The sequence below is a fragment of the Mollisia scopiformis genome (genome assembly GCF_001500285.1).
Source record: "Mollisia scopiformis unplaced genomic scaffold LY89scaffold_2, whole genome shotgun sequence".
Taxonomy (NCBI): domain Eukaryota; kingdom Fungi; phylum Ascomycota; class Leotiomycetes; order Helotiales; family Mollisiaceae; genus Mollisia; species Mollisia scopiformis.
The window spans coordinates 1,875,160-1,896,158 of NW_017263582.1; the positions used below are offsets into that span (position 1 = coordinate 1,875,160).

The 20,999-nt window shown below is 48.0% G+C and overlaps 9 protein-coding genes across 9 annotated transcripts; 5 read left to right on the top strand and 4 right to left on the bottom strand.

Moving 5' to 3' along the window:
* Positions 1 to 401: 401 nt before the first annotated feature.
* On the top strand, positions 402 to 1,721 carry LY89DRAFT_664032 (uncharacterized protein; the record flags this gene model as incomplete). Its single annotated transcript, XM_018212743.1, has 1 exon — positions 402 to 1,721. The coding sequence occupies one exon, from the start codon at positions 402 to 404 to the stop codon at positions 1,719 to 1,721; it is 1,320 nt and encodes a 439-aa protein (XP_018077984.1).
* A 670-nt stretch (positions 1,722 to 2,391) lies between these two features.
* On the top strand, positions 2,392 to 3,318 carry LY89DRAFT_693642 (NAD(P)-binding protein; the record flags this gene model as incomplete). The annotated part of the gene is made up of 1 exon (XM_018216648.1): positions 2,392 to 3,318. The coding sequence occupies one exon, from the start codon at positions 2,392 to 2,394 to the stop codon at positions 3,316 to 3,318; it is 927 nt and encodes a 308-aa protein (XP_018077985.1).
* Positions 3,319 to 4,478: 1,160 nt separating this feature from the next.
* Positions 4,479 to 5,373, bottom strand: LY89DRAFT_188107 (uncharacterized protein). Its single transcript, XM_018205687.1, has one exon. The coding sequence runs from the start codon at positions 5,142 to 5,144 to the stop codon at positions 4,545 to 4,547; it is 600 nt and encodes a 199-aa protein (XP_018077986.1). The 5' UTR covers positions 5,145 to 5,373; the 3' UTR covers positions 4,479 to 4,544.
* Positions 5,374 to 5,564: 191 nt separating this feature from the next.
* On the bottom strand, positions 5,565 to 7,947 carry LY89DRAFT_680350 (uncharacterized protein). The gene is made up of 3 exons (XM_018214061.1): positions 7,807 to 7,947; positions 7,463 to 7,752; positions 5,565 to 6,893 (listed from the first exon to the last, which is right to left on the bottom strand). The coding sequence occupies exons 2-3, from the start codon at positions 7,698 to 7,700 to the stop codon at positions 5,707 to 5,709; spliced, it is 1,425 nt and encodes a 474-aa protein (XP_018077987.1). The 5' UTR covers positions 7,701 to 7,752; positions 7,807 to 7,947; the 3' UTR covers positions 5,565 to 5,706.
* Positions 7,948 to 8,380: 433 nt separating this feature from the next.
* LY89DRAFT_573654 (U6 snRNA-associated Sm-like protein LSm7) lies at positions 8,381 to 8,822 on the top strand (the record flags this gene model as incomplete). The annotated part of the gene is made up of 3 exons (XM_018208695.1): positions 8,381 to 8,483; positions 8,568 to 8,639; positions 8,695 to 8,822. Coding segments are annotated over 3 exons (303 nt in total), but the record flags the coding sequence as incomplete, so codon positions are not given.
* Positions 8,823 to 9,213: 391 nt separating this feature from the next.
* LY89DRAFT_680353 (PAB-dependent poly(A)-specific ribonuclease subunit PAN3) lies at positions 9,214 to 12,537 on the bottom strand. The gene is made up of 9 exons (XM_018214062.1): positions 12,365 to 12,537; positions 12,081 to 12,219; positions 11,907 to 12,024; positions 11,276 to 11,394; positions 11,128 to 11,228; positions 10,899 to 11,075; positions 10,704 to 10,848; positions 10,506 to 10,658; positions 9,214 to 10,458 (listed from the first exon to the last, which is right to left on the bottom strand). The coding sequence occupies exons 2-9, from the start codon at positions 12,148 to 12,150 to the stop codon at positions 9,410 to 9,412; spliced, it is 1,932 nt and encodes a 643-aa protein (XP_018077989.1). The 5' UTR covers positions 12,151 to 12,219; positions 12,365 to 12,537; the 3' UTR covers positions 9,214 to 9,409.
* Positions 12,538 to 12,664: 127 nt separating this feature from the next.
* Positions 12,665 to 14,743, top strand: LY89DRAFT_635984 (UBX domain protein). The gene is made up of 2 exons (XM_018211468.1): positions 12,665 to 12,925; positions 12,980 to 14,743. The coding sequence occupies exons 1-2, from the start codon at positions 12,791 to 12,793 to the stop codon at positions 14,375 to 14,377; spliced, it is 1,533 nt and encodes a 510-aa protein (XP_018077990.1). The 5' UTR covers positions 12,665 to 12,790; the 3' UTR covers positions 14,378 to 14,743.
* On the bottom strand, positions 14,536 to 17,151 carry LY89DRAFT_777348 (acetyl-CoA synthetase-like protein). Its single transcript, XM_018222140.1, has 5 exons — positions 16,843 to 17,151; positions 16,659 to 16,796; positions 16,188 to 16,610; positions 15,721 to 16,130; positions 14,536 to 15,669 (listed from the first exon to the last, which is right to left on the bottom strand). The coding sequence occupies exons 1-5, from the start codon at positions 16,936 to 16,938 to the stop codon at positions 14,868 to 14,870; spliced, it is 1,869 nt and encodes a 622-aa protein (XP_018077991.1). The 5' UTR covers positions 16,939 to 17,151; the 3' UTR covers positions 14,536 to 14,867.
* Positions 17,152 to 19,252: 2,101 nt separating this feature from the next.
* LY89DRAFT_635992 (uncharacterized protein) lies at positions 19,253 to 20,792 on the top strand (the record flags this gene model as incomplete). The annotated part of the gene is made up of 2 exons (XM_018211469.1): positions 19,253 to 19,638; positions 19,724 to 20,792. The coding sequence occupies 2 exons, from the start codon at positions 19,253 to 19,255 to the stop codon at positions 20,790 to 20,792; spliced, it is 1,455 nt and encodes a 484-aa protein (XP_018077992.1).
* Between the last annotated feature and the right edge of the window lie 207 nt (positions 20,793 to 20,999).

Below are 20,999 nucleotides of genomic sequence, written 5' to 3' on the forward strand. Positions count from 1 at the left end.
CGGAGTTGCTTCCAGACATCCAGAGTGATGGACGTCGAAGAGAAGAGAAGACGGACATTGAAATCCGGTGGCTGAGAAGTGGCTGTGGAGAAAGGCTAGCAACCTTGGAAGCGGCTGTGGCGTGGAAGCACGTGATGTATTATTATGTGGCGCTTGCTGTGCTGCTGTGCAACCAACAGGTGGAAGCTTCCCAGGTTGTGCTGTGCTGCCTATCCACGAGATTTTGTGCAGAATCTTCCAGGAATTGCTGCTGCTCAAGCTTCATCTTGAATGATTTTCATCAATCAATCATGTGTTGAGCGGTTCTGATTGACAATCTCCACAGGCCCGACTTTCATCCTTCTAGAACTCTTGGTTGAACACTACTGCTGCTGGGTAAATCTCCTCAATGCGTGAGGATAATGGAATCTCTACCTGGTGAACTCCTCTCGACCATCTTCAAATGTTGTGAGATTCCAGAACTCCTGAACCTTCGCCAATCATGTAAAGCGTTCCATGGTCCAGCCACTCGCGAGCTCTTCTCCAGTCTCCACGTGATACGACAATCCGACATCGAGACTTACGACGACTTGTATTCCATCTTATCATCATCACACATCTCACCGGAGGTTACATATATCAAGATCACGACCTCTCCTGATCCCTACAAGGAAAAAGACGACTACGACAACAGTGAAGAAGAATCTGAGTTCACAGAAAACTTTGAAGCAGTTATTCAGTCCATCAGCAAGTTTCCCAATGTCCAAGATGTGGCTATTGAGTTTGCACAAGTCTGCATGCTGGATGATGACCCGGAAAATGTTTGGAGAATGATGGCTGAAGAATCTGTCGAGTTCAGGGAAGACGTATTACGAACCCTATTCGAAACCTTGGACAAGATCTCCAAACTGCGATCACTGTCCATCAAACATCTCCAGAACTATAACGATGAAAGAATACTCTCGCTACCGGCATTTGCTTCTGTCCTGTCCCGTATTTCAGATCTTAAACTCAAGATCGTCACCGAAAGCGACTTCCCTAGTCCTCAATCTGGCTGGAACATCCGTCAACTCTACTCATTCTTCGAAGAGCTTCCAGACACATGGCTCAAGCACACACAGGACAATTTGTCGAGTCTGACACTGGATGTAGATATTGAATGGGGATACATGCCAGTTTGCAATTTCCGATCATTGTTTTTCCCAAGGTTGAAGAAGCTCAAGCTCGCCAACTATGTTTTCACACATGACTGGCAGCTCGACTGGATCTTATCCCACGAAACACTGGAAGAGCTGGTATTGACCGACTGTGCTATCGTCAATTACATGCACGTCTATGAGCCACTTGATGCAGAAAACTGTCCACTGGAACCAACGAACGATTTTGGAGATGTACGTGGTTGGGAATATCCTCGCCGCTGGTCAGAAATGTTTACGAAAATCGAGGGCATGCCCAATTTAAGGGTATTCAAGTTTGGATCCGGCAATAGAGATGAGGGATGCGACTTTGATACTGGAGAATTGACCGAAACGGGACTTCATTATATGAAATACAAAGGCTTTCATCGTAGATATAGGCCATCGCCTTGGATACCTATCGGGGAGACGACTGACGTTATAGAAAACGGAGACATAGCCGATACAAGATCTGAAGGCGAAAATACGGATCGGATGATCGAATCTTTGGATAAAGACACACTCGCTTATGAGAAGTTGATGAAGACTGTCATGGGTAGAGCTTGAAGCTCAAATCGTCAGACGTCTAGATGCTCAAACGCAAGATGACCAACAATCACAATCGATGGCATTCCTACAAGCTTACGATCTCCTCACCTTGATGGCATGAAGGAGTAAGCTATCGCTCAATGCGGAATATCTCAATTGAACTTGCATGTGGAGTTGTGCGAGCGGAAAAGAAAGTGCGCTTATAAATCAAGGTACAATCTGGGGTTCGGCCATGATTTATCAACTTCCCGAAATTTTTCTCTTTTGAACGTAACTGTTGCCGGATTTTTATCCGTCACAAATTTATGATAGTTGGACCGAATCCGAACTTGTGTCTGATAGGGGTCATTGGTTAGCCAATTGCGATGGAGAGAAGTGATGTTGCGGACATCGTTAACGCCTATTGCCGTTTTGTATCCTCAAGAATTGCGTTACCAAGCTGTCATCTCGATGCATAAACGCCGCTCAGTGAGCAATTTGTTATGTTTGATTTTGCTGTGCTGTCGCCTCTCGAGTGAGACCATCTTGTGGGAATTTGTATATATTGAGGAGCCGCTCCTGCTCTTCATCTACTTTATTCTCAGTCAATCAACTTCACAGTACAATCACAACCAACCCCCAGTGTTATTCCATAGTAATTCCACCTGGACCCTACATTCTTCAAACCAGAACACCTCAAATACAAACAATGGCGCAAACATTCGATCCAAATGCGTTCACCATACCATTCATGGCAACAAAGACTCCACGTCGAGATCCATACGAAGCTATTCTTCCCACAAACCCCGCTAACTCTCAGAAAGGGAAGATCATAGTCATCACTGGAGGGAGCTCTGGCATAGGAGCGGCCGCTGCACGTGTGTGGGCTGAAGCAGGAGCTGAGGGAGTAGTAATCACTGCTCGCGGGGCTCCTGCTTTGGAAAAAGTCGCCAGTGAACTCAAAGCCAAATTCCCCGCCACCAAGGTCCTCGCTGTCAAGGGAGACATTGTTTCCAATGAAGATATCAAGCATCTCTTTTCCGCGGTCCAAGAGACTTTCGGTCGACCAGCAGATGTACTCCTCAACAATGCCGGTTTCCTCGACGATGACAGGCTCATCGGTGAAACTCCCGCTGATGTCTGGTGGAAGAACTTCGAGATCAACATCAAAGGTGCCTACAACGTGATCCATCAATTCATCCAGTCGCAGCCAAACCCCAAAGAGCCAATAGGAACAATCATCACCGTATCTTCTGGACGCGCAGGATTCACCGGTGCTGGTGGATCTTCCTACAACATTGCCAAGCTTGCTGAGCACCGTCTCAGCGAGCATTTACAGCTGGAGAATCCCACTCTTCGGGTCTTCACGAGTATGCCCGGTATTGCTTTGACTGGGATGATGAATAACTTTTGGCGTCCATATGCAAAAGATCATGTCGACCTTACTGGCATGCAAGCGCTATATCTGGCTCAGCCAAGGGCAGACTACTTGAAGGGCAGCATGGTCGGTGTCAACTGGGATGTGAAAGAGTTAGAGGAGCATAAGGAAGAGATTCTCGAGAAGAAGGTGCTGCAAACTTCCTGGATGCCAATCCTGCCATTTGGCGGCGGAAAAGGCCTTGGTAGTAAGGTCTGAAGAGATCAAGATCGGAGCCTACTGTACTGTATTCATCTTGAGAAGAACTTTTGAGTTTTGGTGATTTCATTCCAGTGCTTCACGTGATACCCCTTACATACCTAAGTACAGCATTCCCGTATTTCCTGATACTGTGCGCTTGAGATCCTTTGTTTTGTGTAGTTATGAAACAAGCGCAGGGTAATTCAATCTAAAAAGCTCCACTTTTCACGCTCAAAATTACAAGACTCTATTCAGGAGTGCAGAGGCATTGGAAACAGGAGTGGCAAACGACAGTATTCTCAGCGCAAACCTCACACGTAAAGATTCCAGCCCTGTAACTCACAGTTGACTACTCGGCGCGGCAGCTTGGTGGGTGGAACTCATTGAAAGAGACTTTGTCCCTTTCATCTTCCGAGATTGACCAAATTCCAACGCCACCTTCCTTTATCACCACAATGCATTCAACCATCCTTTGTACCCACTCACAACCCCAAAACCTCGCACCTTTCAATCATTCCCATGATAACAATGCTAACACCACAACCCCCATGTGCAACAAGGTCCCCAAAACTTGGCAAAACTGCCCATGCATCGATCTCCGTTATGTCAGAATCGAACACTGCGATCGAGCTCGGGTAACAAACGAATTGTGTCCTTTCCTCGTCTTGGATATGGTTGGCGATGCACCTGTTCAAGGGATGTGTAGAGGGTGTTTTGTTAGATGGGGCAGGAGATGGATGAAAGACTTGACGATTATGAGGAGATGAATGGTGAGAGGCTCGCTTAGGATAGGGGTCAGGAGTTTCGGAAGGGAATCAAGGAAGATGATGGAGATATAAGACAACGAAGGCTTGACGAGAAACTCCGTTGGAATTCATTGGGGACACAATCACAAGCAGTAGAGCCTGGAAATTTTCGAATTGCGCAATGGCAAAGTAGACAGTCCTGGAAATCTAACGCATGAGAATATCGAACCCGAACATCAGGAAGGACGCCTTCGCAGTACTAGGTTGATCTTAAGGTTGACAGAGAAATAAACACAGCATATGTTTCACAAATATCTCAAGGGCATCCAAAACGTTGCGCATCTGCACTGAAAGCCACACTTCTCAAGCGTTGGGCCGAAATTGCGATTGGCATCCCACCGATTGTCGGTTCCAATAATGTCGAGTACTATACAACAAACAAAGCATCCGAATGAACGCAAACCCTACGCAAAATCATACAGTAGCACCCATTCACTCTCAAGTGATAATAATCGGTGTTCCCGGTATCCCACTCGCCATAAACGGCGTACTAGAATAACACCATATAGTCCCATCCACAACATGCTTATCACTAAACCAAATCCCCGTCTCCCCCGTATCCACAGCACCCGGCGTATGTCCAATCCACGTATTGTACATCGTACACCGACATGCACTCTCGGTCGTCGTTTGCCAGCTGTAGGAATAGCAAGTCGCGGTGCGCTGGCAGAGCATCTGGCAGTCCAGGACGCTGTTCAAGTCGGTTGGCTTGGTGGAGAGAGCGCCAGGCGTCATGGCGGACCCGACAGAGCCTTCGATGTTGCAGTCTGAGGCATTGAATTTGATGTAGATTGTCGGAGTCGAGCTGGCACGTTCTTGTAGAACTAAGCTTGGAGATTGTTCGTCTGTCTTGGTTGCCATTTTCGCAGTCGCTTGCTTGACGTTTTCGTTTGAATTGAAGGCGTTGCTATGATCAGATGATAGAGGTGAAAGAACGACAGAACGGGATTCGGTCTCAAGCTTGACGTAGTTGAGTGGGCTCTGGAAGCTGACAACAGTCAAGACTAGAAACAAGCAAGTTCTCGTCATTACCGCCATTCTGAAGATCTTGAAAGCGACCCATTCTGAACTTGCACAATGTGAGCGCAGCGAAACATAAATAAGAACTTGGAGGAAGACAGAATGTTCGAACTTGAATTGGCTGATGTTCGATGAAAAGGTTTGGTGATGGTGGAAGAATCGCCACCGAGATTTTAATATGGAAGATCTAACAATTTATATACCCGCGTACAGGCTGTTTAACACCAAATCAGATCAGCCATAATTTTGGAATCTCATTTATAGTTACCGAGAACCGAGGACAGGAACTGAATTCGGATAGGTACCTTGACCCAAGTAGAGGTGTAGGAACGGAACGCTCCAGTACCTGCTTGACGGAAGGCAGCAAGATTATTCACAGTATCAATTACCACCTCAATCACAGCGGACATCAAAGAGCAACGCATAGTATTATCTGTACTAGTCTAAAAAAGCATCGTGTGGAAGCAGGGTATTCGCTCATATCATACAAATTCGTACAATCATCCTCCTCGACTCATCATTTGCCATGTCCAAATATGGCTAGGCCAACAATCGCCAGTCCGAACAATTGTCAGGCTTATCAATTGCTGCCGCCCTGGTTGGCTGCCGCAGCAGCAGTTGCAATCTCAGCCAGCTTCGAGTGTTCCTCTGAAGTCCCAGAAGCATCCTCCATCTTCGCTTCGCGCGTGACTGACAACATTTGGTGGTTTCGTTGTTCTGCCGGAGATACAAACATTGAGGACTCCTCTGGGCTTTGGTCGTTGGCTGCATAGGTTCCTGTAGTTTGGGGGCGAGGAGTGGTGATTGAAGTCGAAGGAGCATAATCGATTTCGCTTTCTTGGACGTCCTTCCAAGAGCATTTGGCGTGCTTCTTTGTACAGGCTTGACAAGCGGTGAGATGTTTCGTGCAGTCAAATTTTAGCCGTCTGCATCGGTCACACGGCGGATTGATAGGATCTCCTCTTTCGAGCTTCTCGATCTTGGCAGCCATGATTGCGCGATATCGACCTTCAGTATCATTCTCGGATGACGACGCAGTTGTTGGGTTTGCCATACGACGAGTTTCGGGGTCTTGTCCGTTGTAGGTGTGAAAGCCGTCGGTGGAGGGACGACTTGCCTTTGGACGAGATTGTGGTAAGGAAGTTCGTCGCTCATGCTCAAGGAACTGGTCCATGAGTTGCTTCTGTAGCACCGCGGATTCACTGTTTGGTTGTGGGGTGTTGGTTCTAGGATTGACTGGCGCGAAAGTTTGGGGAAGCTCTGTACTTGCACTAGTCGAGTGCTCAGAGGTTTTGCGTGCCGCAATGGTAGTCTTACGGCCCTTGAGATGATATCTCAATTGCCTAGCTTTGCTAGCGACGGCGTCTGCTTTCTTAATCAACATACCCAGGCGGTCTTCCAAGATGCTCAGTGTTCCCAGTTCGGAAGATTCATCGTTGGGGTGGGGGTCGGAGGGAGTGATGATTCTTTGTGGAACTCCAGATACCAGTAAATCGTGGTCATAATCAGAGATTTCAACTTGTCCACCCTTGATCCAGAAGCGCCATCGGGTAACAGAATTTTCCTTTGACACCACGAAATCGGCGAGATTGGTCACTGAGAAAGTTGTAATGTCGAACCAGGTGACAGGCGTTTGCTCTATGGCGAAAGAAGATTGGATGACCTTGATGGGACTCTCAAACATCTTCTCGAGGGACTTCAAGACACGTGGACCTATGAGTCTTGCGCCAAGATTGCCTGCAAAACTCTCGTGACGGTTGAGGACACCTGTGCATCATGTATGTTAGCAATGAAATGCAGACTTCATGTATGAAAGCCAAATAAGTGGAACAAGAGAATGAAACAGAGGAGACATGTGAGAGTATTTATTATCTGACAACATTTCTCGACAATCCTGAGGCGACTGGGCTACAGTGCTGCTTTGCGACTTTAGAAATTGATAATGCCTAAGCTGAGCACAGCGTCTCAACTAAGCACAGCGACTCGGCTAAGGAGAGCTACTCAGCAAAGCATAGCGATTAAGCTAAGGACAATGACTCTCCTAAGAATAACGACTCTTTTGACGATAGCAACTAAGTTAAGGACAGTGACTCTCCTAGCAATAGCGACTCTCCTAACGATAGCGACTCTCTTGAGGAGAGACATTGTGGGTACGACAGCGACTGCGCCAAGGACTGCGACATTCCTGACGATGGCAACTCTCCCGAGGACAGATGTTGTGGACACGACAGCCACTAAGCCGACCGTGACGGCTGAGACATTACCAATGTTGTGCAAAAGACTTGGACTGACATCTCTCGAAGCCACGTGACGCTACGGATGAAAAGTGAACACACCTTCATAGTCATCAATCATTGAGAGGACTTCGGAGAATGTCTCGCTATCTCCCTCGATGAGTCGAAGTCTCTCAGATTTCGCCTTCACCAGATAGTTGATCGGAGTGGGAGCGGGAGCAGCGGGGGCGACTCCGTGGCTGGCTGGTGGAGGGGGCGCGGATTGTCGACCTTCTTCTACACCAGGGCTGCGCTTTCTCTTCGTACCGGCAGCGGATTCGGACCATTCGGATGAGTCCATCTTGCAATCAAGACTGGATTGCGGGAGTGTAATATGTTGTTGTTGAGGTGAGCTGGGTACGGATTAGAGGATATAGAACGGAGCGGGGAACGGGGCGGAGTTGAACCTCTCTTTCCCTGCTCAGTGATAGTGGGGACCCTTGATCCGCGGGATAAACCAGCGAAGATGTCCTGTAGGATCGGTATCGATAGGGAGCTGAATAATGGTTGCGATACGAAAAAGAATTTGCTCCGTTGGGAGGATGTTTTGGGGAAGTTGTGGGAGAGGAGTTTGGCGGGCAATTATTTCCGCCCGTTCCCTCGGTAGAATTCACCAACACGTGAATCGAATTCTTCCGCCGCGCGCTTGCCACTTTTGGTGCTAGCGTCGTGGGGTACGAGTGGAAATTGGACCTTCAGCCTTAGCGACCCCCTCCACACGGCGGGACAGGAAGCAAAAAGCCAAAATCAATGCTGAGCAATGTCAGAACGAGGCCATCAACGCGGAGGCCGTGGAGGCGGTAGAGGTATGTTTTATTTAGGTTTCTTTCGGAGGGAGATGGTCTTTTTATAGCTCTTCTTCCATCTTCCCAGCCTCAGGCTTGTTTGGGCCGCTATCAGTGAATACTAAGAGTCAATACTGACAGAGACCAAGGTGATCACCGAGGCGGACGTGGCGGCGGACGAGGAGGTCATGGATCGGGACCCGGAGGAGAGCGCGAGAAACCAAAGAAGGAAAATATCCTGGACTTGGGCAAATATATGGATAAGAAGATCACCGTGAAATTTACTGGCGGACGAGAAGGTAAGCTATTGCCGTGCTCTACTCCTGCCCATCCTCAAAGACTTTGGATCTCGAGATACACGGCTGACTTATGGTATTGGGCAGTTACGGGAACTCTCAAAGGCTACGATGCGTTGATGAACTTGGTGCTGGACGATGTGGAAGAGGTTATGCGAGGTACATTTTCTTCTTCTGGCATATTTGGCTCTGTAGAACTGACTCAATCCTGCAGACGATGAAGGAAACACCACAACTCGAACTCTAGGTCTTACAGTCGCCAGAGGTACATTACTCGTCCTGGTTAGTCCCGTTGATGGCAGCGAAGAGATCGCAAATCCGTTCGTACAAGCAGAAGAATGAAGAATCTTGGGAAGGGAATCGAGGAGATAAAGCAATACAAGTCACGGAGGACAAAAGCTCTATTGGAGTGCGAAGCCCAGAAAGCGCTCGTCTGATGGCACCATTGTCACGGACCCAATTCAATAATGCATTAAGCAGCCAGACGAAATCTGCTGTCTGTGTTGGCAGCAGCTAGGAAATGACACATCCATGATACCTGGAATGAGAATTGGCTTTGGACCTGGACTTTACTACGTCCCGAAAAGTTTGATAGCTGATAGCATTGTTTTGCTCATCTGTGACACAAATGCCAAAACCCCACCATTTCTCTGTTTTGTTGCGATAAAGCAGGGAACATTACGAAACAAGAGAACTCGACCAAGTTAGGTTTGATACGTCAGCCGATGAAAACCCCGAATCTGAGTATTTTTGATTCTTTTTATTGCGTTTTGCTATCAAGTATTCACTCATGGCCATCGATCTCCACCTCCACTTGCGCAAGTGATAATCTGCCCCTTAAGCCGTCTATTATAGACGGAACCTCCGTATCACCATCTAACTGCTCAACCCAAAGCAATGCAGTATACCCTCGCACATACTCCTTATCTCTAATATCTCTTCGTAGATTCTGGTTTGATCAACTCTTGGAAAGCCGCCTCAACTTGCTTCTTCAACTCCTTATACGAGACGATAAAGCAATCTTGCTCGTCTCTGCTAACTAGCTTGATTTGCTGAGTACTTCCAGCATCAAGCTTATTCATACACTCGAGGATGTGTCCCATATTAACAACTGGTCTGCCCTCTGCGTTCACTTGATGGAAGACATAATCTCGGAATAACTTCAAGATGTAACGGTCGCCAACATCGCTCCACTTTGGATTTCCTTCGTACTCGGGGCGCTCGTTGATCGTACCAAGCTTGGCAATCAAACGGAAGAGTCTACCGTTCTCTAGCTCTCTGGACAAATGTGAGGTCAATGTGTCGTTCGCGTGCAAAGAATTGCTGAAAGACGACATAACATGGCCGGAGATCCCACGAAGGAAGTCGTTGAAGTCCTTTGTGGCAGGTGGTTGTGCTGGAGTCAGCAGCCAAGTGATGGTATCCTTGAACTCAGAGCTGTATGTTCGATTAAGGAGATCAACTGCACCCTTCAGTGGTACGTTGACAGAAGCCAGACTCATGTTGTTGGAAGCAACTGCCAAGATCAGTCTTCCAAAAAGGATAAAGTCATCTTGCTGGTGTTCTGCCATTGTTCTATTGTCCAATTCGAATCGTGTAACATCAAGGATGCCACAAGCACCAAGCCGAACACGATTGGTCTCAGTGACGAGGACTTTGCTAGGATCCATACACCGAACAGCGAGTTGACCTTCATGGACGGCTTTGATAGCAGAGGCAATCTGAACAATGTATCCCCAAAGTACATGTTCTTTGGGGTGCGTACTCGCAGCACGATTGCCGTATCTGGTGGTCGCTGGCGCATGTTGTTCGACCAAGGTCTTTGACATTGGATGGTAATCGTAGACGAATATGAGAGAGCTATCACCAAACGCTCTTGTGGTAAATGCATCGATAACCGACACAACGCCACCATTATCGATTGCCCGCTTCCAGAGTCGGACTTGTTGAATAGCTCGCTCGTTGCTCAAGCGGAACCCTATCGCGTGTCAGGCAAGCTTCTGTGTTGATCTTCGAATTCCTCACCTTCGATTCTCCTCAACACACAGGTGTAGCCATTCTTGCTAGAAACAGCCTTGTAGACCCAGCTGGGATACCCAAAAACGGTGGCATTCTTGTGATGATTCGTATCTAAAGGTACCAAAGTGTGATAATGGTCAACAACGGGTAGTTGGGAGTCTGATAATGTCAGCAGGGACAAACAAAGTCATCAGCAGGACCTACTTGGCATGACCTGACGAGTGGCCTCGGACTTCTTCTGAAGTTCTTCGCGAAGATCATTGGGAATGAAGAAATCGTGAGCAAGTCTTTGGTATGCGAGAAGATCCTCTTTGTGTGGACCAATAGGTGCGTAGTGGTGATATTGGAGCTGAAAGGTCAGGAAGGGAGACTGTGAAGGGTGGCAAGACCAAGACCTACAGGTTGAGCAGGAGCCGCGAAAGCGGTCTGAGCTTGAAAGTAATTTGCAGCATTGGTTGGGATATTGCTGTCTTCTAGATATGGATTATAGGCGCCAGCAGGCATGGTTTGATTCAAGTTCTGCATGGAGAATGGGTCATAGGAAACCTGGTCAGCAGTGTTGCCGTTGGATCCTAGCTGTAGCGTGGTCAGATTGAAGTTAAGATGGTGAAGGCGAAAGCCAACTTACAGCCTGTGAAGCATCGAAGGTCCTTGGAGTGAATTCTTTGATCTCTGCAATGTTGAAAGTATTTGTTTCAGGTTCAGCCTGGGAATTGGGAGTGGCAGTACCTTCGTGGATTAGTATGTAGCAGTTTGGAGGTCGAGGAAGTGCTTACCACTGACGAGTCCACGTGGTGTAAATGGTGCAGCATTAGCTGCGTGTGAAGAGATTTTCCCTGGAACTGACAAAGTTCCTGGTGTAAAGGAAGGGGAATCGACGTTCAACGCTTTTTTTCTGTGGCAAAAGATGGTTAGCTGATGTTTGATGTTGACACATAACGTAAAAGGAGTGAGTAGATATCTCGGGCGTTGCGATGACTTGCTTAGACTCCTCGACTGCTGTTTGAAAAGCTTTCCGACGAGTGATAATCTCGAGCGCTGTGGTAATTTGCTTAGATTCCTTGAGGACTGCTGTTTGAAAAGCTTCCCGACGAGTGATAATCTTGATATTTTCTGCGTCGGATTTTGTAGGGTCCCAGATCCTGGACCGGTTGACGAAAGACATTTCAGATGGATCATTGACGCCAAATAGCGGATCGCGGCCGAGCTCCATCTTATATGGAGCTGCAAGTCAAGAACAAAGCCAAGGTAAGGCAAGGAGGTACGAACTGCTGGTTATGCCCAGTGAATGATTGAAAATATGATCTATTCTCGAGCAAGAAGAAGTGTCTGGCTGCCCCTGGAAAATATTCACACCAAAAACATCGCTAACACAAATTTGGATGAAAAGGAAGAAAAGTGACCTACGCATCTATCTGAGAAGTCGATGTCTTGTTCATATCATGATTGAATATGCAACCTTGGTCTTCATAGCGGCAATGTCCATAAATCACAACATTGCGACACATAGTATCCTTCGCGTTCTCTAAGCAACAACCCGTCAGCAATTGGTCTTCTCACTCGAAATACGTAACAACACACCTCGTCCTTTTGGTTTCGGGGAGCCCGCCGGCTTCCGCAACTCTGGAGCACCAAACCTTGCAGACGCCATCTTGTTGTATATGTCTTCTGATCGTTCTTTGCACCTTATCTACCGCACCCCGAAGAAACGCTACGGAGTCTGCGTAACCAGTCAGCGCGTTCGTCATTGCATTGAACGATCGCAAGAAGAAAATTCCAGCTATTGTAGACGTGGCACTGAAGCTACTACAGAGTAATTGCAGAGACAACCACCGAATCGCGTCCAAGGCTAGGGAAGAGCTTACTCTGATTTGGCGAACATTGCCTACGGATCACTTCTGGCAGAAAGAAGAATTCCCCATCGAGGGACGAAACAAGACTCCCCAACAGATTGTGAAAAGAAAGAGATAAATCACCAGGCCATTGCGCGTGAGTGAAGACGTACCGGCGCAGGGTCTTGATGGAAGTGAAGTCTGAATACGCGGGGCCGTCAGCCTCAAAAGGCTGAACACAGTTTCATCGGGTTAGCACCGGAGCTTGAGGGACAGAATCACCGATAGTGGCTTAAATGCTAGCCTAGCTAAGGACAATCTGTCGATGATGGTCTTGTGCCTTCGAGGCTGGACTATCTTTCGTCCACGAACTCTCGCGCTTTCTTCGCACAATCCCGTCGCAGTCTGTCACTCGTTCCATACGCCCATGGATAGATTCATCATAATTATTGGCGCATAATGGCAACTCCAGAGATAGACATCAGCGAACTCTCCGAATCGGAACAGCTAGCCTTGCAACAATATACTGCGGTGACAGATCAAAACCTCCAAGAAGCCATACCACTCCTTGTGCGATCGCAATGGAATGTGCAGGTACGGGCCAGAATTTAGAATCATGCATTGTTATTACTTGCTAACGTATAACAGATTGCAATTGCTAAATTCTTTGATGGAGAAGGGCCCGATCCAGTGGCAGAAGCACTGGCAGCACAGAATGCCCCTCCGCCGAGAACCAGCATACAAGAGAATCTGCAGCAAAGTCTCCTAAATGGTGCTGCGCGACCCTCGAGACACGAAAGACAACCCGACGCAGCCCCTCGAATTGTCCCCCAGCCTGATCAGGACATTGTACGAAGACCTCCGCTTCTCCTAGCCATCCTCTTCACACCATTCAACCTTCTGTACCGACTCTTGTCATCATCATTGGGTCTATTTTCCTTCCTCTTTCCCTTCTTACCGAGGGCCTTACGTCCAGGTGCACCAAACGGCACTGTATTAAGAGCGAATACTGGTGGGAGGCGACCGTTGAAACCCACCGACTCAGCCGTGAGGCTGAAGAGGGAACTTGAGGAGGAATATGGAAACAACAGTCTGCCATTCTATGAAGGGGGATATGCTCAAGCTTTGGATTTGGCAAAAAGAGACCTGAAATTCCTCCTGATCCTACTCCTATCCCCTGAACACGACGATACCTCCTCCTTCATCCGCGAGACGCTTCTAGCCCCTGAAGTCCAAACCTTTGTTAACGACCCCGCAAAGAATATCATATTGTGGACAGGCGACATCCGAGATTCCGAGGCATATCAGGTCTCTTCTGCTTTGGTATGTAGTAAGTTCCCATTCACGGCAGTCATTGCACACACACCAAGTCAAGGTAGTACTGCTATGTCTGTGATTGCTCGAATTACCGGTCCGATGGATGCATCCACCTATCTAGCGAAGGTTCGAACTGCTATATCAAGCCACGAGGATACCCTAGCTACGGCTCGTGCTGCTCGGTCAGCCCAGAACTTTGAGAGAAATTTGAGACAAGAGCAGGATTCTGCATATGAGAAGTCTCTACAAGCAGATCGAGAACGTGCAAGATTGAAGCGAGAAGCCGAGGCAGCTGCGGTAGAAGAGGAGCGAAGGAAGAAGGAAGAAGCGGAAGCTGCAGCGACACTGGCTGAGAAGAAACTTCAATGGCGAAGATGGCGAGCATCACATATTGAACCGGAGCCAGTATCGGAAACCAAAGACGTTGTTCGAATAGCTCTCAAGATGCCATATGCCGCAAGAATCACACGAACGTTCAAGGCCAGTGATAACATGGAGGAGTTGTATGCTTTTGTCGATTGCTATGATCTCCTAGCAGATGCTTCAAATGCGGCGGATGTTGAAGAACCAACGAATTACAAGCACGAGTTTGATTTTAGACTTGTACAGACTCTACCTAGGGTTGTCTACGAGATTGGCGAAGGCGGTACAATTGGCGAGCGGGTAGGCAGAAGTGGAAACCTCATTGTCGAACCTATAAAGATCGAAGATGAGGAAGATGAGGAATGATGCCCTGGCTCTAGGATGTAATGCACTTTAGATTTTGTTGCCAATCTTGGTCCATCGATTTCTCTGCCTTCGATTGGTGCTTGTGGTGGGTTTCAGGTTTCAATTACTGATTGAGTCAAGTGACCAGCGCGCCTGAGTTATTTTCATGTCAAGAATGAAATTGGTACGGAGAGCATGTCTCAATTGATTGCGAGTGCCCGGATACCCGAAGGTTTTCTGGTCATTTGACATAAGTTACGTCGATTTCCCTATCGAAGAAAAGTTTCGAGGCACCACCTCAGACTTCGAATGTCCCCATTCTGGGACATCAAATTTGTCATCCCAAAGCCCATCTCGGTCGTATTCATTATTACTCAAAGATTAGGGAAAGACTTGTTGTTTCAAGTTCACGTCTCATTTCGGAAAATGTGCATATTTCTCAAGCATTCTTTAATATCGTGAGCCTTCCCAACGCCTCTAAGATGCAATCAAATATCTACCTGCCATAGTCTCAACCACGGCCTCGAATCCCACACCGGAGCTTACGCAAGTACTCCAATGGCGAAGCTGGGCAACATTTCCTCTTCCTGCTCTTCCTACTTGGCTCACATGGTATCTCAATTTGTTCGATGCTCTGTTTCAACCGATCCGACTCGATGTCTATTTCCGTCACACTTTCGTCTTGCGTCTTCATGTCGGACCTTTCTAGATCCAACGACATCGAAGTCCTCGATCTATTGTACGCCTCCAATTTTTTCAGCTCAGTAGCATACTTCTGTGCAGCAAGCATGTCCTTCGTCACCACATCAGGGATTCTGGTATCACGAAGAATGCGTCTGAGGATCTTTCCAGTGGGGTTTCTCGGGATGGTATCAACGAACTCCACTTTCTCGACGTTCTTATACCTCGCTAGTCGCACGGCCAAGAAAGTCCTCACGTCTTTCAATTCGAGCTCACTGTTTTCTTTCTTCTTGATGAAAGCAGCAGGAGATTGGCCGCAGCCATCTGCGGCTGGAACTCCAATCACGCCTGCATCAACGATGTCGGGGTGTTCTAGCAATGCGGCTTCTATCTCGGCTGGTGAGACTTGCCAGCCTCGGACTTTGATGAGGTCTTTTGTTCGGTCGATGATGTACCAGTTGCCGTCCTTCACGTACCCAATGTCGCCAGTGCGGACCCAACCATCCGACGTAAAAGCTTCAGTGGTGGCTGCAGCGTTGTTCAGATATCCTTTCATGGAAGTCGGCGTGTGTATCTGAACTTCGCCAGTGGTGGAATCTTTTTCAATAGCACGTCCATCGGTTGCCATGAGCCTAATTGACAATTAGAACACTCTAGCCACTAAAATGTCTGGTAATACATACCTAATCCGTGCCCCAGGAAGTGCTTGGCCAACACTTCCGGTCTCATCCTTTGCCCCTTTCGTCCAAGCTGTGGCCCATCCAACTTCAGTCATACCATACACCTGCACGATCTTAGCTTCCGGACTCAGCTTTGAGTAAAGCTGTTGTTGCATGCCATATGTGGCGACCGAACCACCGACGAAGATCTTTCGCAGTGAGACAAGCTCTGAAGAGGAACGTTTCGTCAGCGCCATTAAGATTGGAGGAACGACAATTGTCTGTGTGACATTGAATTCTCCGAGTGCACGGACGAATGCGCCTTCGTCGAAGCGCGGCATGATGTATGCAGGAGAGCCTGTGCGGAGAGGCAGTGCATGTTGTACAGGCATGGTGAAAACGTGGAATGGCGGCACGGCTATCAGTGATGAGATCTGTAACTCTTGTGAGTTCAACTTCACTTCAGTCGGTCTGGGAAATGCTTGTCTTACTTTCTCGTCCTTGCGGATCATGGTTTCTTGGAAATTCCCCTGAGAGATGAGATAAGAGTGTGGGAGTATTGCTGCTTTGGGAAGTCCAGAAGTACCACTTGTACTGACGAACGCAGCAGGCGTGCTTGGGTCTTCGATCTTTGCCCAGTCATTCTCGCCATGACTGAGAAGGGAGTTCCATGATTGATGGGGACTTGGCACTGCTTCGTCTTGATAATTTAAGACGAAGACATTCGAATGAGAGATCCCACATTCCTCTGCAGCTTCGAGAGCAACAGGAAGGGTTTTCAGCTCAGTGAGCAAGATCTTAGATCCTGTAATCTTGACATGATGAGCAAGCTCTCGTCCCGTGTAGCCTGGATTTGCTCCTGTAAAGCAAGCTCCAGAGCCAATGATTCCAAGATAGAGAGACGTGTAATGGATCTGTCGTGATTGTTAGCATTGTTTAGAGTCTGAAAGTAGATGGCTTGCATCGTTAAAACTTATTACGCAGATACAGTCTCCTTTCTTGACACCATGATTATGAAAGCCGCTCACAAGCTGTCGAACGAGTGTTCGAACTTGTCTGGTTGATATGCTGCGAGTGGAATCGTTGACGTCTATGTATATCTGCCTTTGTTGGTTGTGTGACTTTTGGTAGGGATTTTGCACTTACTGGGGCTTCTGAGTCAAGCTCTTCATGTTCGAAGGTCCAAGAGACAATGTCCATGGTTACACAACAAGCTTTGATTGGGATTATAAGATGCTTCATCCGAGCAAATGCCGTATGCAATGCTTCTCGAATAGAGGTTGACTAGCTTTGTGCTCTGTTATCTTCTGGATTAAAGAACGCAGAACGATCTGGGAGAAGACTGGTTTGGGCTGACCTTCATACTTTTACGAGCAGGCAAGCGGTGCAATCATGATCTTCTCTCCAACAGTTTCAGGACCATGGAAAGATAGGTATCTGGTCTCCATATTGCCCAGGCTTGGTACTGGGTGCCCAGATGACCTCTGAATCAATCGCTCCCTTTTACGAGCTCCCCATCGAAACCTCGTTCCGGCGCAGACCTGCATCGGTGTAGCCCACCAAATTCATCCTCATGCATGAGTACTCGAAGCTTCTGAAAATACTTGCGTCTTTAGAGATGCTCTACTGCACTTGCCATTAGATAATGCTCACCGCATCTTCATGGGTTCTGAGTTCGAAATAGCGTCCCGACGGCTCAAAATACTACAGATTTAGCTGCATCCTTGGCCCACTTTCAAGTTTTCCGGGAAATCCAGCTCTTTCACTCGAGAGCGAGAGGATGATCTGAGATGAATGAATTGAGACACGACTGTGAAGACTGGAGAAGATGCCCAGCGTCATTTGAGACAACCAATGGTATGACGGCAGTATTTGGAATTAGTATGAAGATGGGAAGCCATAAGGGTCTCACTTGAAAGCCACTTCAACCCCAATATCCAAGACCTGGACTGATAGCAATGTGGAACATCGCACCAAACGGAGACAACCCAGACTGCCGAGATGTGGAATCAGCACTGACAGGACATGTTGGTAGGGAATCAACCAATTCGCACAGATGGTGGCGTAGTGAGTATTCGGGACGGGACGCCCGCCGCCTTTGTGCTGAAGAATATGGCGATTGGCGCCTTCACCAGAACAGCGACTGGTAACCGTCGAGAGAGCTGGAGGTGTCGAAATGACCACACAAGACCTATACAAGGTCCCCAAACAATGCGCGTATGCGGCGTGTCTTCGCAGTCTGCGCCAGTAATTCTGACTACACCCGTTGAAGCCGGGCATCTTTCATCTCTCTCTGGTCAAACGCTTCCAACAACGACAACTACCAAATTCATCGCAAAATTGTGTCATTTGATCGAGGATTACGCAGCCTTTCTCGTTTCAGTGAGCAAATCGCAACTTTGGCCGCTCTCGTTCTCCGTCTGGCAACCAACATGTCTCTCCTCTCCTCCACCTCACCGATCACCACCGCAATGAAGATCACGACAACGTGGGTGCGGGCGAACTGCGGCAAAAGCAATTATTTCTCTCGGTGTGATTGCCCGCATGTTGCAGATGCCGCTATCAGAGAGTTCAGCTCCCGACAATTGTCCAGTTGTCTGAGACAAGAAACTCGCCTCCTCCGACTAAGGAATTTTTCTTGGTGACTTTCTCCGGCATTGCCTTTTGCAGACCGACTTTGTACCCCGCTTCTAGAGGGGTATTGTCTAAGACATTGATACTCGTACATGCAGTATCGACTATCGATTAGATTTTCTGCGGTGCGTTCTCTAGATCGCCCGCGCTACATTAGTCGATCATGCATGTCAAAGACTAGCTCCCGGGACATCGGGCCATGGGTAGGAATGAAGACATCCTGATGGCGCAACGGGTTGCAGTAAATGTTTCTGACTCGAATATTGCGCAAGACGGCTCGTCAAGATGATGAGCTGTTCTTGTTGAATCGTGCGGTTGAATTTCTGTTGGACTTTTATGTCTTCAAACGGCCGTTGCTGATTCCCCTCGGAGAGTGATCCAATTACATGCTCAAGGGAGCTAATTGTGTGGGAGACAAAGATGGAAGACGGATGTGTTTGTCTTAAAAGGGCGCTATGCAGCTGGATACCAAGCTCGAGTGCCCGACGAATAGCGAGCCGTGGCTTTCAGATCAGCACATTGGCCGTCACCGCACCGTCGTCGACCACACCCGTGGGTGACATGGAGTAAGTCGAAGAAAGTTTAGGAGACTTCCGCGCCTCACATCATACCACGAAGCCGAGGTGAGACGGAACGATTGTAGTGGGGACTGGTCAAGATGCTTCGCACATCATGCCTCGGACGACGGTCTCAGGAACTTGATATCGGCATATGTGTGAACGGCTCGGCGGTTCAGTGGGCAGGTGGGTGCTCCCTACGGTGTCGGACCTTCTTAGTTCTTTGAAGAGGGGCTTGTGTTCATTATGTACCCGAGTCTTGTATCCCCAGTGGTTCTTGCCTCCTTCTTCTGTCAGTCTTTTCGACGAGATCCTACTATTTGCGTTCGGTCGAAGATATGTCTTTCAACGCTGTACGACCGTCGATGTGGCGAGAAGCTTCCCGTAAAGATGGAGTTACTGCCTCGACACTTCCCACTACTTTCGATATCGATGTAGAAAAGGGCGTCAAGCATGCTTCCCATGCTTCCTATTCGAGCTGCGAGACTTTGTTCTTAGAGAAAGACCAACCACTTCCGCAGAAGAAGTACAGCAGATCATTAAGACATGCTCGACACACATTCCTCAACGTCTATCGACGTTTGTTCTCTATCGTTTTCGTTTTGAATCTGATAGGTCTTGGTGTCTTGTATGGAAGATACAGAGAGTCTTCACCTCCGGCCTTCATGGCCGACTTAGCCAATGCTGCCTCAGCGAATATCATGGTCGTCCTCTTAGTTCGGCAAGACTATGTTGTGAATGCTCTGTTCAGGTCAGTATTTTTTCCAGATCAGAAATTCCAGATGCAACCTCACCTGTGCTGGGAATTCTTCTTCAACTGCTGACTTGCATCCCAGACTCACCTGGATTATCCCTCTTACAGCACCACTTCGTCTCAGACGGATACTTACAAAAGTCTATGAATATGGAGGTGTTCATAGCGGGGCAGCGATTAGCTCTGTCACGTGGTTCTCCATCTTCACTGGCTATCTCACCAAAGCCTTCATCGCATCAGGTCCTCTCCGAAGTCCAGCGATTTTGACACTCACATACCTCCTCCTCTTGCTTCTGCTAATACTCTGTATCACGGCATATCCTCGTTTCCGCTTCTCTTCACATAACACTTTCGAGAATCTCCATCGCTGGGGAGGTTGGTTTTCCCTCGCGCTTTTCTGGGCTGAACTATGTCTGTTCGCAAATACCCAAGTTGGTCTAGAATCCTTGGGTACCATTCTCATCAAGCTTCCAGCATTCTGGTTCCTGCTCGTTTCTTCCCTCCACGCCATCTACCCCTGGCTTCGGTTCCACAAACTCCACGTGCGCCCAGAGAAGCTCTCAGACCACGCCATCCGATTGCATTTTGACGAGAAGGTGCCTTTGTTCGTCGGCCTTCGGATCTCGGATGCACCCCTTCGCGAGTGGCACTCATTTGCATGCATACCAGCTCGTGAGGGACAAGGTGGCTCAGTGCTTATCTCCAATGCCGGTGATTGGACCAAGAAAACGATTCAGAACCCAAGACCATATTATTGGGTTAAAGGTGTACCTGTCACCGGCGTCCTCTGTATGGCTCGCATCTTCAAGAGAGTGGTGGTTGTCACGACTGGAAGTGGCATTGGACCCGTCCTTGCTGTTGTGCAGGACGTTCGAGATACGAAATGTCGGGTCATTTGGTCGACGCCCGATCCTTTGAAAACATATGGGGCGAGCATCTGTAATGCTGTGCAAAATGTGGATCCAAATGCCGTTATTATTGATACGAGGAAAGAAAGAAGACCGGATTTGGTCACGAAGGCCTGGGATTTGTATGTGAGGGAAAAGGCAGAGGCTGTTTTTGTGATTAGCAATCCGAAATTGACAAGGAAAGTGGTGTACGGATTGGAGAGTAGAGGCGTACCTTGTTTTGGTCCTATTTGGGACTCTTGATGAGAGAGTGAATGGCATATACCCCCACTTTCTTCATAACCTTGTACGAACCCAGTGATTTCTGGTCCAGTAAGAAGTCCCACAAAGAGGCGTGGCAATGGTAAAACTTAATCGTGTCACCAGAGGCTTCTTCCAATCATGTGAAGTCCAGTCTTATGACAATTGATTAGTATCGTCTCGAAGGTCGAGTATTGTATAGACTCTATA